Source organism: Ips typographus, linkage group LG12 (genome assembly GCF_016097725.1).
Source record: "Ips typographus isolate SLU linkage group LG12, UJ_Ityp_2.0, whole genome shotgun sequence".
Classification (NCBI taxonomy): domain Eukaryota; kingdom Metazoa; phylum Arthropoda; class Insecta; order Coleoptera; family Curculionidae; genus Ips; species Ips typographus.
The window spans coordinates 1,551,127-1,566,891 of record NC_138433.1 but is presented as its reverse complement, the minus strand read 5'-3'; the positions used below and the strand labels follow the sequence as shown (position 1 = coordinate 1,566,891).

The window sequence follows — 15,765 nt, the reverse complement described above, 5'->3', positions numbered from 1 at the left end:
GCAGGAAACTGAATTCTCAAGAAAAGTGTCAAACTTGACAATGGCAGAATCCTGTCTTCTTACACATCCAGGACCGTATTAAGTCTCCAACTGTCATAATAACGTCACACCGCACGTAAATACAACTTCTTAATCCGCACAATTACGTCTTAAATTAAATTCCCCGATTAAACTGACATAGAACGACAAGATTCATTCACGTTTCCAATTTAAACTAAATTAATTCGTGCCAACGTCGCCATGTTGGAATTCTACGCCCCGTTCCTGTCTATTTATTTCTTAACAGGGTCTTAGTTATGTGCTTTATGCACGGACGGGCTGTGAATTCGTTACGAGGCCATTGGGTGCTTGCAATTTATTAATTTAAATCACGGAATGGAAAACAATAAACGAAAATAGCGGAAAATTTCTCAAAAAACTGAAAACTTATTATTTAAAATAAAATTGTATGTAATGTCAACGGAACTGTCCTCCAGTCGCCATTTTGAGCAGCCCACATTCACTTCAATAGCTTCTAGAGAACAAACAACTTTTCAGTCCTTACAACTTCTATCAGACTGATTAAGGATATGAATAGTCAAATAAGTCGTCAGAGTTGCATTTACTTTTAATCTCCTAGGACAGTTTATGTTGTATCAATTTTTATTTCCATGTCGACCGCTGTCAAACGTTATTTCCTACCTACTAACAAAAACTGTCAAGAAGACTGCTAGTTTGTTTGTCCTCCAGGAGTTTATTTATTGCTATTGACGCTGTGATGAACGCTCAAAATGGCGGCTGGAGGACAGTTCTGTTGTACTACTGAGGACTGTTTATGTTTTGACCCAAATCTTTTAAAAATTAATTTAAATCACGGAATGGAAAACAATAAAAGAAAATGGCGAAAAATTTCTCAAAGTTGGAAAAAATCGCTTCCGTTGGGGTCGTTTTACTTGAGGATTTATTTAGGGCATTGATCCTAGGTTGAAGCTAAAAATTTACTTCGATAAGGGTCAGCGGTAACGCATTACTTTGGAAGGGTACAAATGGCCGTTTGGATGGGATTTTTCTTGATTTTCTGGTGAACAAATTCTAGCAAAATCGCAATTACTGTCATTCTCCCAGCAAGTTATAACTGGCCTATAGTAAATCATACAAGTCAATTACGCGAGTCAAGAAAGTTTTTCCATTCGGAAACTAGTGCACTGTTGCCGATTTGTTAGCGTGTGATTGAACATCGTTGGACTTGTTCTCTTGTCGATTGGCAACCTTGTTGCGGAAATTCTTGAAACCCCCAGGGTCCCCGAAGGGCGAGTTAATTCGTTCGGAGGCCGTTTCCAATATTCTGGGGCTATATTTCATTTGAAAATTTAATAAGTCGGAAAAACGCGGAAACACGAGCGCCGTCTGCGTTTTATCGTCATCAGGTTAAGCCTTTTGTTTATTGATTTTTGCTTATTATGAGCTTACCGAATGGGTTTTAGTGGCGTGAAATTTAACCTGCTGACGTAAGCGAAAATGGACATTATTGAATCTGGGGGGCCTATCGATTTTTTCCCACTGATTGGTGATATTTGCATAGAAGACTCGTGTCCCCTAAGCTCGATTTGCATAACAAATGCCGTCTCAGATTCCCCGCAATTTAGACCCGATTGCTTGAATAAATAGGAATTTTTCAAATTCTACTTTGACGGCGTTATTAAAACTCCTACGCCTACTAAAAATTGCACAAGTCAATTTACAATTGGACGCTAAATCCCAGATCTAATTCCCTAAATTGTCAGCGTTAGGATGCAATTTTTAATAGGCCATTTTCCTGTTGTAATAAATTCCTCTAGTTGTGACCCTTTTGATTAACCTGTATGTATTTTTAAATTTCAGGAAAACTAAGCCCAAGAACTTGACGATGAAAAGACTGTTGGGCACGAGGTTCTTCACTCGACTCCTTTTATTAGTCTGTTCCCTAAGCTTAGTTAGTATTTTGCTTCTGAGCAAGTGTGGACTGGAAAGTCTCAAGTCTTCAACTTCAGACGACCCAATCGAAGAATCGCAGGCGTCGGAACTTTCCGGTGAGTACGTCCCTTTAAAATCAATTATTGATGAAAAAAAAGTTCGATTAGCGAATCGTTAACCCTAAGTCGTGCCCCGTTTTATCTGTAGTTTCCTTTATTTCTCCTAAAACGCTACTAAACTTCTTACTCCCGGAGCAATAAAATCGCTGGAAGGACCGTAATCCTTGAGAAATCCCTTTTATTTCTTTTTTTTTTCTGTCGATCTGGAAACAGGCGAAACTTTCGAATTCAGGTTCGATTCGTAATTTAATTGTTTTTGTTGCTTCACTTTATAATACTACTCTTTTCTCTAAAAAACCAATGCTGCATTCAGTTAGTGCCGATATTATAAAAAGGAGGAAGAATGTTGATTAACACATTTGACAGTCGACAGGCAAGATTTGCTTGAATTAAACAGTTTTCCCTCAAGTCTCAAAGCTCGAATATAAATTAATTTTGCAAAAGGGGGGCCCTAAGTGGCAGAGATTGACTGCCCCCAGGCAGTCGTAAACTAGAACCCGGCCCTGATAAGGGGATGATGCCAGTTGCAACGAATAATTTGCGACGGCACGACGTAACACGATAAGGTCACTTCAACTTTCGAATAAACGTCTTAACTTTCTAGATGTTTCACTTTGGGTAAAGTTATGCCAACCTTTACTTCATCTGTATTCATTCAAATGCTATTTTAGACGGTTTTCCCGTATTACGGGAAAACAGAGTGGAATTTGAGAAATGTCACGTGACAAGTAAGTGGAGATTCAATCCCTACCCATTAAAACCACCTGCCAGTGTTAAGGAAACGCTTATAATAGAAACAACTAACCCTAAAGCCTACGTCAAGTTTCAAAAGCTACTCGAGTATATAATCTTAAATCACGTGACATGCACCGTGCAGTTACAGGCTGTCATCTGTGCACGGGTCAGAGTGTCAACCAGCCGCCATTTGCCGGGTTTTGTCATTTACTCAAATCAAATAGTTTTTTTACAATAAAAATCGTGCGCTTTTTGTGTTTTTTGCCGTTTATCCAGAAGAAGTACGCATCCAACAATTAGAAATGCGTAACAAGGGTCATTAAAGAAGATTTCAGACATAGAGTGAGGACATAACCTCACTTGAAGGGGCGCCGGTTTGATGTCAAACTAGTAGTGCAAAAAATAGTGCTTTCTCAACTTTTTCGAGTGTGATTTCTAGCTTTAACAGTATAGCCCATGCCACAGTTTATAGTTTTTCTAACTTTCACCTTCAGAAAGAAGTTTTGGTGTATGATTTCTACAATCTATAGTTCCAAGGGGTAAGTCATGTTTTAAAAACTACAGAAGTAAGTCTGGCATTCATCTTGTTCACATTTACAGACGTTCTCAGACAACAGGTTCAGAAAAGTCCGTAGTTTAATACATTTATATTAATTTTCCCCCGGGGGCGGCAATGTCCTAATTGAGTTATTTATGACGCAAAACAAAACGGTCCTCTTTTATCCCCCCCCACGAAACAACCCGTTTTTGTTATTCGTTTGGACAGGAAACGCTTTGTACCGCGTAATGGAAACCGGGTGTAAATGAAAAATGGTGTTTGACTGTCTCGATTTCTATTTATACTAGTTTTGCGGTGGTAAATTTCGTTACCTTTTTGGGGGGGCTGTTCAATCAAGGCGATCAATCACTTGCCGTTAACAATTTAATTTCTAGAGTCACGCACATCCACTTTTATACAAGAAAAATGTGATTAACAAAACTTAAAAACTGTCAAAAACGCGATATATTCAGTATTAACTCAACTATGTAATAATCCAATTTAATATTATGTTATTACTGCCTGCATGCAAACGGAATTAATTTGAACCTTTTTAATTGAGTCTGGCTCGCTACTGAATGATTTATCCGCTTGTTTATGTAATTACTTTAAATTATTGCTATTGATGTGAGGTTGTTAATGAAACAAACATAATTCAAAAAAAAATGTTGGTGTGAATGTGTAGGTTAAATCGAGTTTCATATTATTCTTCTCTGTGTTCTCCCTTAGAGACTTAAACAGGACAAACAGTGAGGGAGAAAGGCAAATTAATTTAGTGTTCCCCCAGGTGCCTGTAAAACTCTTGTTTTTTTTTTGTTTGTTTGTTTTGCTTCAGCTGAATTAATTGACAGTAAAACGTTGATTCAAATATAAATTTATTCACTGCTAAAAACTGACTTAAGCTTTAATACATTTAGCAACGTCGTCCAGGATGGCTTCGGCGTTGACCTTAATACCAGGAGCCAAATCACAACTCTGAAGTTGAGCAATCACCACTTCAACCACGTTAACAATGTCAATCACATCAGTGGGCAATTTGTCAATAACGTTGATAACAGTAGTGTATAAAGTTTTCACTAAACTGGTAAGGCAGACGAGATCTGAATCAGTACAATCACTTAAAGTGGCCACCTGTCCTTTGATGTCTTCTTCAAGGTCTACCAGGTCGCTCAAGACTTGGTTGGTTGCGTTATAAATGTCAGAATACTTTTCAGAGATGCAACTAGTGGCCAGTGTGATAGTCTCCTTCAAAGCGGCGTTAGTCACGTCTTCTTCAGCGTTGATACATTGAATGACGGTGTTTGCGTCATCAGTGGCATCATCTGCCAATTCGTTGACACCTTTCAAGAGAAGAGCGTGTGCTTTGGCGGCTAGTTCAGACACGACCGAGACGACTTTATCGCTGACAGTGTCCGGCTCTGAATTAAGTTTCTCAGCGAGGTTTTGGGCTTCTTCTAAAATTGGTTCAACAGCTTCGAGGATCTCGGTCAAAGCCTCCACGATCACAGTCTTGACACTGTCGTCTTCAAGTGGGGATTGGGTGCTTGCCTAGAGTTTTTCTTGCTTGAGAGACAATCCTTAAACTGGTAATCATAAACTTACCTGGATAGCCAGGAGGGCGACTAAAACTGCAGCTAAAACTTTCATTTTGGTTGATCAGTGTGTACTGGTTGCATTTCAGTTGAAACGCCCATTTATATAAAGCTTTGATTTATCAAACGATAAAATCAAAAGTGTTGTCAGTTTAACAAAAAAAAAAAACGTTTTTTTTTTTAATTATCAAGCCTCTTGAAGTTGCACCACTAACTACTATACACAGAAAAGGTTCAAACAGCAACACATTTCAAGTGGGACAGGTGTTATTTTTAGTTGTGTGGCAAGATTAATCTTGAGTAGCTGGAAAAACCTGCTCAAAACACTAATAATTATCAAATAACGTTAAGTTTGAGTTTCATTTGCGATTCAGTTGACGTAAATTATACATCTCTAACGTTATCACGTTAAGTTCACCAATTTGAACTGAACTGCACCATCAAACTTGTATAGTTTTTGAAATTGACAATCACGTGACAGTCAGGTTGGCAAATAGTACTAGGCCTTGTTACGTAATGATCAACTTTCGAGAATCAGACTGTATGTGTTTGTTACACAAATACAGGGTGTTAGAATAAGTGTAACACACTGAAGTGAAAACTGTCCAAGTTAGCCATAACTACATTAGTTAGATATTAATCGAACACCACCCGTATGCGATTAATTTAAGTTATTTTCTTTTAAAGTATGCCGTCATTTTTCTGTACTCAAGTGAAATTCATAAGATTGATAAGATGCCTGACCTTTTGTAGTTTAAGTCAAATTTCAATCTTTTGTATTCCCTATAAGTGTGTAACGCCTATTCATTAACACCGTGTATACAGTGTGTCCCAAACTGGTTCTACCTGTATTGGGATCTCGGTAACCGTAAGAGCTACAAATATAGATAGTTTTAAGTGTAATTTTTCTTCTAAAGAAGAAGAAAAATCACTAAAGAAATTGGTGAAATAGGTGAAGAACTTTTCATTTTTTGACTACACCTCAGTACACTCGGATCAGTGGCAACTTTCAAAAAGATCATTTAAGTGATCAGAGAGAAAGAAAATACCTTTTTATCCTCAAAAACATTATTAAAATCAAAGAAACAGAAATATGTTGCTGTCCCATTCTGTTTGACGAGCAGTTTAGTTGTGTTGTGTAGTAAAATAGTGACTTTGCAAGTTGTAAAAAAATGTACAAATCATAAATTAACTACTTCTATTAACATCTACAAAACCACCTACAAATTTAAGACTTAATGCAAACAACAACATTGTCGAAAATCTTTTGTGTGTTAGTCTTGACGTTGTCAAGCAATTTGCAACTGGCAACGTGGTTGATCCCCTCTTGGATGGCGGCAACAACGGAATCGACATCCTCTGCCACGATTTCGCTGATTTCGTTACCGAGTTCGAGCGCGGAGCTTCCAAAAGCTATCAAACACTGCAGATCTGTTTCAGTGCAAGCTTCCAAGGTTTCCACTTGGGCTTTAACTTTCGCCTCAACTGATTGCACGTGGTCCAAAATGTCATTGGCCACCACAAGAAGGGCGGGAGCTGTTTCGGAGAGACAGGTCGCTGTCAGTGTGATGGTTTCGGCCAAAGCAATGTTGGTGGTTTCCTCTTGACCATCGATACATTCCAGGACTGATATTCCGTCTTCTGTGGCTTCTTCCTTCAATTGATCAATCAGTTTCAAAACGATGTTGTTCACTTGGGTACCGATTTCAGCTAAGAAAGTTTCAGCGTCGGCGATGATGCTTTCCTCGTTCGCTTCCAATAGAGAGTTAACGGTTTTGGCATTTTCGACCAGTTTCTCAGTAACGGTCAGAACGACATTGAGTAGTTCAACGATGATGGTTTTGCTGCTGGTGTCTCCGAGTGGAGTTTGGGTGCTGGTCTGGAAGAAAAAAATTTTTAGTTGTGTGCTAACGAAAAATGTGGTCAACTTACTTGGACGGCCAACAGGGCAACCAGAATAGCGGCAATAATTTTCATTTTTGGGTTTTGGTTCACTTTAAGGTTTTCTAACTGAAGAAAATTGATTCACTGGCTGTAGTTGCATCAACTTGGGTTTTTATACTAATTTTCCCTTATCTAACGAGTAGCTTATTTGGAATTTAGATTTTTGGACTGAGAACCATCTTGAGATAATTCTAGGAATTTAAATTATGGTTACATTTAAATGCATATATTAATTTCAAATTAATAGCTTCACGACATTGTTTTTGACAGATGCCTTCCGTTTAGAGTGTACTCGTGACCACTGTCAAAATTTGCGTGTGTTGTGCATGTGTCAACTGTCACAAATCTCCGTAGCGTCAGATGTCTCTCCATGGAACTGTAAAGCTATGGAACACTTTTTTACGATTATTACTTATTAGATTATTTTTTCCTATCTGTCCGGGAAATGGGGTTTAAAACACTCTAAATCTTTTTGCTTGATTCGTACCAAAGTAGGCGGTGCACGTGTTGCAAATTTGACGTCACGATGACATCATTGAACAAAATAATATTATAACCAGCTGTCAAATTACGTCATCGTGACGTAAAATTTGCCTGGCACTCTTGATGGAGCGTCAAAACGATATAATGCACAGCCTACTTTACCATTCACACTCGCGAAACGCCATATTAAACATTTTTTGTCGTTTATTTGTAATTATTTCAAAAAGTATAAACTTTATACTTTTAAAATGAAAAAGTTAGGTTAGTTAACACTAAAGGAACGTGAATCCACTACACAGACAGTTCACAATGTGATTGTTTGATTTCTTTTTAGTTTTAGGTTGCTACATTGAAGCTGAATAATAGGTTTTAAGTAGATTAGTAGTAAGTAGATTTTAGTTACCTAATCATCTACTAGAAAAGAAAGAAACGAACTGGTGAAGTATCACAAATGTCAGTACTGTCAGATGCACAAATTCATCATCTCTAGATCACTTCAATTTACTAAGAAATAGTAGAGTAAAACAGGATAACGTATAAATTAGTTGCTTTTATTAACACTTAAAAATGTATAAAGATTCTATAGAACTTAAACTTTAACACACTTAACGAAATCGTTGAAAAGAGTGTCTGCGTTTCCCTTGATGTTGTCAGCCAAATTGCAACTGGAAACGTGGGAAATCACTTCTTGGATAACGGTAACGACGGCGTTGACGTCAGTGGGCACGATATCAGCAAGTTCCTTAGCAGTGGCCACCAAAGAGTTGGCAAAAGCGAGCAAGCAGGTCAAGTCTGAACCGCTGCACGAATCCAACGTTTCGGTTTCGGTTTGAATTTGTTCTTCAATGTATTGCGCGTTATCCAAAATTTGGTTAACGACGACAAGAACGGCGGGGTATTCCTCTGCGATGCAACTGGCGGCCAATGTGATGGTTTCGGCGTAAGCAATGTTGATGGGTTCTTCCAGACCATCGAAACATTGAATGACGGCTAATCCGTCTTCGGTGGCTCCTTCCTTCAATAGATCAACCACTTTCAATGCCACGTTGTTCACTTGAGTGGCAATGGCTGCCAGGAACGTTTCCACGTCAGCAGTGAGGGATGCCTCGTTGGTTTCAAAGTCAGCAGCGATAGCTCTAGCATCTTCAATGATGGTACTGGTTATACCGAGAATAGTGTTCACTACCTCGACAATGGTGGATTTGGTGCTGTCATCTTGGAGTGGGGTTTGGGTGCTGGTCTAGGAAAAAAATCTATACTCCCTGCTAACCTTTATAAAATGAGCACAACTTACTTGTACGGCCAGGAGGGCGACTAAAATGGCGGCGAAGATCTTCATTTTGAATTTCGGTTACTTGATCAACTGGCTGTAGCTGAAACAGCTTCACAATTTATAGGCCTAATATTTTTATCTAAAGTGCTTGGAAGATTTTCGGACCGGAGTGACATAAGATAATTTTTATTATGTAAATATGGACGAACACTTTACGCAACCACTTGAATTTTTGATTATTTTCTGAATTTGTGTTGAACTTTTGTACCGTACAGTAGTGGTGACATGCAGCTGATATATTGGGGGTAAGCTGTCGCTTGAAACCATCCAAATTTCATTTATACAGGGTGACACAAATTACACAGTTACAAGTTTTGTCCCTCACTGTCCTTCCATTCTGTGTTTGTGGCAGTTTAAACTTTGACACCGTTTTTCTCCCTGATTATACCAATTTTTATAGTGTTTTTTTAGGTTGTTGGATAGGAAATTTAATGAGGATTTCAAAAATGTGCTTAAAACTGTCATTTTCTCCCTCCAAGTAGGTTTTACAAGCGATTTTGTCGCGGACTGTTCTTTCAAACTGTGTTTGTGACAGTTCAAACTTTGACACCGCTTTTCTCCCTGATTATACCAAATTTTATGGTGTTTTTTCAGGTTATTGGATAGGAAATTTAATAAGGATTCCAAAAATGTGCTTAAAACTGTCATTTTCTCGCTCCAAGTAGGTTTTACAAGCGATTTTGTCGCGGACTGTTCTTTCAAACTGTGTTTTTGGCAGTTCAAATTTTGACACCGTTTTTCTCCCTGATTATACCAAATTTTATGGTGTTTTTTCAGGTTATTGGATAGGAAATTTAATGAGGATTCCAAAAATGTGCTTAAAACTGTCATTTTCTCCCTCCCAGTAGGTTTTACAAGCGATTTTGTCGCGGACTGTTCTTTCAAACTGTGTTTGTGACAGTTCAAACTTTGACACCGCTTTTCTCCCTGACTGTACCAAATTTTGTACTGTTTTTTTAGGTTATTGGATAGGAAATTTAATGAGGATTTCAAAAATGTGCTACACAGTTCCAAGTTGTGATTTTTGAAATGGATACCATTTTTTTCAGGCCTTTGCCACATACAATCAGCGTCCAAGCTAATTCTGCCTGTCATCAGTGTCAATATGTCATGTGTCACTCGGGAGGGTTGAAAACAACAAAAGCGAGAAAGTTGGTTAGAATGAATGATACAAATTGGTTTGGCCTGCTTTAACTTTCATGTTATTCTAATAAAACACACACTAGTTTGATTCACCCTGTATATTGTTTCTTTTTTTTTACATCTATACGACAAATTCTAGATATATTTCATGTATCTGCCTTGCAAAGAGTCATGAAGGTAAAAAAACAGTTAAATTCCTTGGGAATGATTTTGCAGTGTTTTATAGCTTCATGGAACAGATTTTGACAGTTGTCAATGCGCTGACAGTTTTAAAAACTCGGCAAATAACCCATAATGCTTTGCAACTAGTCATGGAGGTATAAAACTCAGTTAAATTTCCTGTAAAATGGTTCTGCAGTGTTTCAAGTGTGTTTGTTTATAGCTCTACAGTTTTATGTAACGGATATTGACAATTGACACTTTAAAGACTATGCATAAATTTTGACCAGTAACAGTGAGTGTCACATCTGAAGGAAAATGGTGATTTTTGGTTTTCTTGACTAATTTACTGTCTGTTTTAGTCAGTCTTTCAGAATTTGAACAAAATCAAATCAGGTGTATAAAGTAAATAGTATTTAAGTGGCACAGCTGGTGTTTTTGCTTGTTAAGGGTCTATAATCTCGAGAGTTTTGATAATTAAATGATGAAAAGGTTAATTGATTTTTCAACACCTGATAAATAGGCCACAATAGTTTCAATGCCGTTGACACAATCAATCTTGATCGTCTAGACGCCTGTGATTTCGATCTGATCAGACTGAAGTCTAATAATTTTTCTCAGTGCGAAACTAAAAGCCTTTAAATTGTAGTAAAAGGCTCTTAAAGTGAAAAAAAGCCTTCTCCTCGCATTATAACCAGTTTACGGAACTTTAAAAATACAATTTAACAAGCTCCCTCGTCGGACTGACGAGGGAACATCCATCATTAAAAAGTTCCTCCTTCGGGGAAGTTCTTCTGGAAAACCATCGACTCATTCAATTATTCCCAGTGGCAACTGAAATCTTTTCAGAGTGGCAAAGTTATGTTTTCGTATAATGCACGATTATAAAGGAGCCATCCAGCGTCTCTCGCAGGAATAGTTGGGTTCCTTTCCCGAGCTCTAAATCCTGGCTTTTTAAGCCGCGTTCCGAATAAAACACGTCTGGTTCGCTTTAAATCAACTGCAAAATCCGTGTATTTTGTACGTTCCGCTTCTCTACAACCCTACCGGAAAGATACATGGGGTGACGTTCCAAAGTAATTTCGTCCCATTCACTTTTCGAAAGCTTACACCTGGTTGGATGACTTTATCTTTTAACTGTTTGTCTCTAGATTAATGAGGAAGATTTATGAAAATTTTACACAATATTCTAGACACTTTGGACTGAAAAATGAAGCCTCTAACATGAAAATTGAATTTGTGGTGTCTTTTACAAGCGATTTTGTCTCTCACTGTGTTTGTGGCAGTTCAAATTTGACACCGTTTTTCTCCCTGACTGTACCAAATTTTATAGTGTTTTTTCAGGTTATTGGACAGGAAATTTAATGAGGATTTCAAAAATGTGCTTAAAACTGTCATTTTCTCCCTCCAAGTAGGTTTTACAAGCGATTTTGTCCCTCACTGTCCTTCCAGTCTGTGTTTGTGACAGTTCAAACTTTGACATCGCTTTTCTCGCTGACTGTACCAAATTTTGTACTGTTTTTTTAGGTTATTGGATAGGAAATTTAATGAGGATTTCAAAAATGTGCTTAAAACAGTAATTTTCTCACTCCAAGTAGGTTTTATAACCGATTTTGTCGCGGACTGTCCTTTCAAACTGTGTTTTTGGCAGTCCAAATTTTGACACCGCTTTTATTCTTGACTGTACCAAATTTTGTACTGTTTTTTTAGGTTATTGGATAGGAAATTTAATGAGGATTTCAAAAATGTGCTTAAAACAGTCATTTTTTCACTCCAAGTTGGTTTTACAAGCGATTTTGTGTCGGACTGTCCTTCCAGTTTGTGTTTGTGACAGTTCAAATTTTGACACCGCTTTTCTCCCTGACTGTACCAAATTTTGTACTGTTTTTTTAGGTTATTGGAGAGGAAATTTAATGAGGATTTCAAAAATGTGCTTAAAATAGTCATTTTCTCACTCCAAGTAGTTTTTACAAGCGATTTTGTCCCTCACTGTCCTTCCAGTCTGTGTTTTTGGCAGTTCAAACTTTGACACCGTTTTTCTCCCTGACTGTACCAAATCTCGTAGTGTTTTTTATGTCATTAGATAGGAAATTTAATGAGGATTTCAAAAATGTGCTTAAAACAGTAATTTTCTCACTCCAAGTAGGTTTTACAAGCGATTTTGTCGCGGACTGTCCTTCCAATCTCTGTTTGTGGCAATTCAAACTTTGAAACCGTTTTTCTCCCGGACTGTACCAAATTTTGTACTGTTTTTTTAGATTATTGGATAGGAAATTTAATGAGAATTTCAAAAATGTGCTTAAAACAGTAATTTTCTCACTCCAAGTAGGTTTTACAAACGATTTTGTCCCTAACTGTCCTTCCAGTCTGTGTTTGTGGCAGTTCAAACTTTGACACCGTTTTTCTCCCTGACTGTACCAAATCTCGTAGTGTTTTTTATGTCATTAGATAGGAAATTTAATGAGGATTTCAAAAATGTGCTTAAAACAGTAATTTTCTCACTCCAAGTAGGTTTTACAAGCGATTTTGTCCCTTACTGTCCTTCCAGTCTGTGTTTGTGACAATTCATATTTTGACACTGTTTTTCTTCTTGACTGTACTAAATTTCGTAATTTTTTTTTATGTCATTAGATAGGAAATTTAATGAGGATTCCAAAAATGTGCTTAAAACAGTCATTTTCTCACTCCAAGTAGGTTTCACAAGCGATTTTGTCGCGGACTGTCCTTTCAAACTGTGTTTTTGGCAGTTCAAACTTTGACACCGCTTTTCTACCTGACTGTACCAAATTTTATAATATTTTTTCAGGCTATTGGATAGGAAATTTAATGAGAAATTCAAAAATGAGCTTAAAACAGTAATTTTCTCACTCCAAGTAGGTTTTACAAGCGATTTTGTCGCGGACTGTCCTTCCAATCTATGTTTGTGGCAGTTCAAATTTGACACCGTTTTTCTCCCTGACTGTACCAAATTTTGTACTGTTTTTTAGGTTATTGGCTAGGAAATTTAATGAGGATTTAAAAAATGTGCTTAAAACAGTCATTTTATCAGTTCAAGTGGGTTTGGCAAGTTGTTTCTGACTGCTCCAAAGTTACAATAATCAGAGAAAAATTTTCTTGCAATATTCGATACAAAACGTGTTTGTGAACTTGAGATTTTTACACATTATTCTAGACACTTTGGGGTATATTAGGTAAAAAAATACACTAGTGTTGCGTATATTGCCACACTGTCGGTGGTTTGTGATAAGCCAAAAAACCAACCAACTGAAAGCTGCTTTTTTGACACTGTCCAGAGATTTTCAAGTACTTATGATGTAAAATTAAGAGTCAGAAGCCTATTGAAAACAAGTTACGCAATACTTAGATAAGCATGTGATCGTGAAACGTTGTCGATGATAAAGAAAACCACTTGAAGTATGTTTGCACGGTTCACCTAACCTGCAAATGTTGATTACACAAGTGAGAAAAGTCAATTTTTCCACCTTTATTATTATAATTTTATTTTTTCCCCGTTGAAAATGAGGCATTTGATAACAGTCAGGCAGTTGTTTCAAAATGGTTTTAAACTGTGTTTTGTAGTTTTACATCTTTATGAAAGGATTCTTGACAGTTTTCTACTTTAATGACCCAAAACTTATTACCATTTTACACTATCGAACTTGAAACGAATGTAGATTTTTGCAATTTAACAACTGTCTTATCGTTCGTCTCGGAAGACGAAAAGGCGCTTTTATAAACGGTGATTGATTGCCGTTTCCTTATATTTCGCCATTTTCTCGTTTAAATCCGGATCGATTTGTGGGGGGGTCATCGCAGAAATATCTTTATTTCCGTTTTTCTCGGGCAAAATAAGCGTCGATTTCGGTTTATCGAATTGATCAAAACGATTCGGTGCCATGAATTTATGCCTCCGCTATTGTTTGCGTAAAAAAAAGCTTTTCGTATTAATATTTCAAAGACTTCGGGAAGTCTCCGGGATGGAATTACGTTATCAAAAGCGACGCGACAAATTTATGTAAATTAAGACAAGGCAGCTCAGTTAAAGCCGTAATTAAACCGAGCAGTCTTAATTAAACGGCAACCATGAGGTTTTTAAAGCTACATTGGCCTTTTAAAGGCCCGAAAACCCCCAAAAAAAAAGTTTCCAACTTAATCGGCTATAAACTGACGAAGCTGGTAATGTAGTTCGGCAATTAAGGAGCTTTAGTACTCCCTAGGGAGATAAAAAGTTGGTTTTGTAGTAGGTTCAATATTATTGTTTGTTTCACTTAAAAACTGCGATGATTAGGCAACTTTTATAGTTTGATGGTTAAATGAAAATCATACTTATTGGCAACAAATATAGAATCCACACGTGTGTTCGATAGGGTTTAGGTCAGTGTTGCACGGTGGCCACTTCAATCTATATTCATCTAGGTAAACAATGACTATACGTTTATCAGTGTTGCCAAGTCAATTTACATAAGAAAATTTATTTTACATTATTATACAGAATGTTTTTTAAATGTTAATATACAGAATACAAAGTTTTAACATTAGTGACAGATATCACGTAGTTTTAGATGATAATTTACCTAGACAATCACGTGACAATAATTCCGAAATACGTTGTATATCAAATACTACAGGAAAACTTTTCTAAACTTTGATTTTTCCACCTTTTAGCATAGTTTGATGTTAGTAACAATTATCACGTGGTTTTAGTACACTATTAAGCTAAACGGTCACGTGATAATTGTTAAAATAACTGTCATAAATCTAAGAAACACGTCTCGTTTCGATAACTGTGTTAAACTTTAATTCTTGCAGATTCTAGACAAATTTGTGTTGTTGATAAAAAAAACCTACTTGAAGGGAGAAAATGACAGTTTTAAGCACATTTTTGGAATTCTCATTAAATTTCCTGTCTAATGACATAAAAAAAACTATGAAATTAGGTACAGTCAAGGAAAAAAGCGGTGTCAAACTTTGAACTGTAACAAACACAGACTGGAAGGACAGTGAGGGACAAAATCGCTTGTAAAACCTACTTGGAGTGAGAAAATGACAGTTTTAAGCACATTTTCGCAATTCTTATTAAATTTCCTATCTAATGACACCAAAAAAAACTACGATATTTGGTACAGTCAGGGAGAAAAACGGTATAAGTGAATGAAATTTTGTGTCAAATATCTACTTTGTTTTGTTTGCAGTAAGCCGAATTGAATCACGTAATAATATACAGGGTGTTTCATTTAATGTTGGTTTTTTACTTCTGATGATTTTGTCGGTAAACTTATTTGTTATTCAACTATGATAAACCTCCGAGGATATAAAAGCAACTGGAGGCAAAAAATTAAAATTTATAAGGACGTTTGGGACGGCAAAGCCACTTATATGAATATCTTTAAATCCCTTTCGGAATTTTTATCCCCCCTTCGACTGAATTAAGCAGCATTTGACATTTATCTAAACCACGTCAGACCCACACCAAGGATCAATGCTAAAAATTTAAAAAAAGGGCGCTAAATACAAGAAGAATTTTTTACTTTCCCCCAAACGTTGTTTTCCTTTTAATAACTGATATAGCTAATGGGCTTGAAAAGCTTTTTGTGGTTTTGCAACTCGAGAGGATCCAAATTTAATTCAGTATGTCCCTGATACAATATAATAACAACCCTAACCTAACCGTGACGTCAAAAAGGTACTGCCATTTGTATTTCGTGAGTAATGCCCTGTATATGTGGCTACTTACTAGGCTAGTTGCATTTCTAGACTTTTTGTATGTGTGGTTGCATAACTAACTGT

General features: G+C 36.9%; 4 protein-coding genes and 1 long non-coding RNA gene across 11 annotated transcripts in view; 2 read left to right on the top strand and 3 right to left on the bottom strand.

Annotated features, from left to right (window-relative positions):
* The window catches only part of Csgalnact (Chondroitin sulfate N-acetylgalactosaminyltransferase), a 33,859-nt gene that overhangs the window by 10,467 nt on the left and 7,627 nt on the right, over positions 1–15,765 (top strand). For all 7 annotated transcript variants that reach the window (XM_081990860.1, XM_081990864.1, XM_081990863.1 and 4 more), the window contains one exon: positions 1,861–2,048. In XM_081990860.1, the coding sequence (XP_081846986.1) occupies positions 1,886–2,048 (163 nt within the window). In that variant the 5' untranslated portion in view covers positions 1,861–1,885. The remainder of the gene's footprint in view (positions 1–1,860; positions 2,049–15,765) is intronic.
* On the top strand, positions 2,056–3,721 carry LOC145736456 (uncharacterized). The gene is made up of 3 exons (XR_014179945.1): positions 2,056–2,669; positions 2,723–3,325; positions 3,387–3,721. It is a non-coding gene; the product is annotated as an uncharacterized LOC145736456 (long non-coding RNA).
* Positions 4,183–5,088, bottom strand: LOC145736439 (uncharacterized). Its single transcript, XM_081990910.1, has 2 exons — positions 4,927–5,088; positions 4,183–4,872 (listed from the first exon to the last, which is right to left on the bottom strand). Exons 1-2 carry the CDS (start codon positions 4,969–4,971, stop codon positions 4,222–4,224), a joined length of 696 nt encoding a protein of 231 aa, XP_081847036.1. The 5' UTR covers positions 4,972–5,088; the 3' UTR covers positions 4,183–4,221.
* Positions 6,098–7,006, bottom strand: LOC145736440 (uncharacterized). Its single transcript, XM_081990911.1, has 2 exons — positions 6,849–7,006; positions 6,098–6,795 (listed from the first exon to the last, which is right to left on the bottom strand). Exons 1-2 carry the CDS (start codon positions 6,891–6,893, stop codon positions 6,145–6,147), a joined length of 696 nt encoding a protein of 231 aa, XP_081847037.1. The 5' UTR covers positions 6,894–7,006; the 3' UTR covers positions 6,098–6,144.
* LOC145736442 (uncharacterized) lies at positions 7,879–8,798 on the bottom strand. Its single transcript, XM_081990912.1, has 2 exons — positions 8,638–8,798; positions 7,879–8,583 (listed from the first exon to the last, which is right to left on the bottom strand). Exons 1-2 carry the CDS (start codon positions 8,680–8,682, stop codon positions 7,933–7,935), a joined length of 696 nt encoding a protein of 231 aa, XP_081847038.1. The 5' UTR covers positions 8,683–8,798; the 3' UTR covers positions 7,879–7,932.

What these genes read in the sequence shown, in the direction of transcription:
- LOC145736442 (XM_081990912.1), bottom strand. Translation starts at nt 8,682, where the DNA reads ATGAAGATCTTCGCCGCCATTTTAGTCGCCCTCCTGGCCGTACAA. An exon ending in TCGCCCTCCTGGCCGTACAA is followed by an intron (nt 8,584 to 8,637) that starts GTAAGTTGTGCT and finishes TTTTTTTCCTAG; the next exon opens with ACCAGCACCCAAACCCCACT.
- LOC145736440 (XM_081990911.1), bottom strand. Translation starts at nt 6,893, where the DNA reads ATGAAAATTATTGCCGCTATTCTGGTTGCCCTGTTGGCCGTCCAA. An exon ending in TTGCCCTGTTGGCCGTCCAA is followed by an intron (nt 6,796 to 6,848) that starts GTAAGTTGACCA and finishes TTTTTCTTCCAG; the next exon opens with ACCAGCACCCAAACTCCACT.
- LOC145736439 (XM_081990910.1), bottom strand. Translation starts at nt 4,971, where the DNA reads ATGAAAGTTTTAGCTGCAGTTTTAGTCGCCCTCCTGGCTATCCAG. An exon ending in TCGCCCTCCTGGCTATCCAG is followed by an intron (nt 4,873 to 4,926) that starts GTAAGTTTATGA and finishes GAAAAACTCTAG; the next exon opens with GCAAGCACCCAATCCCCACT.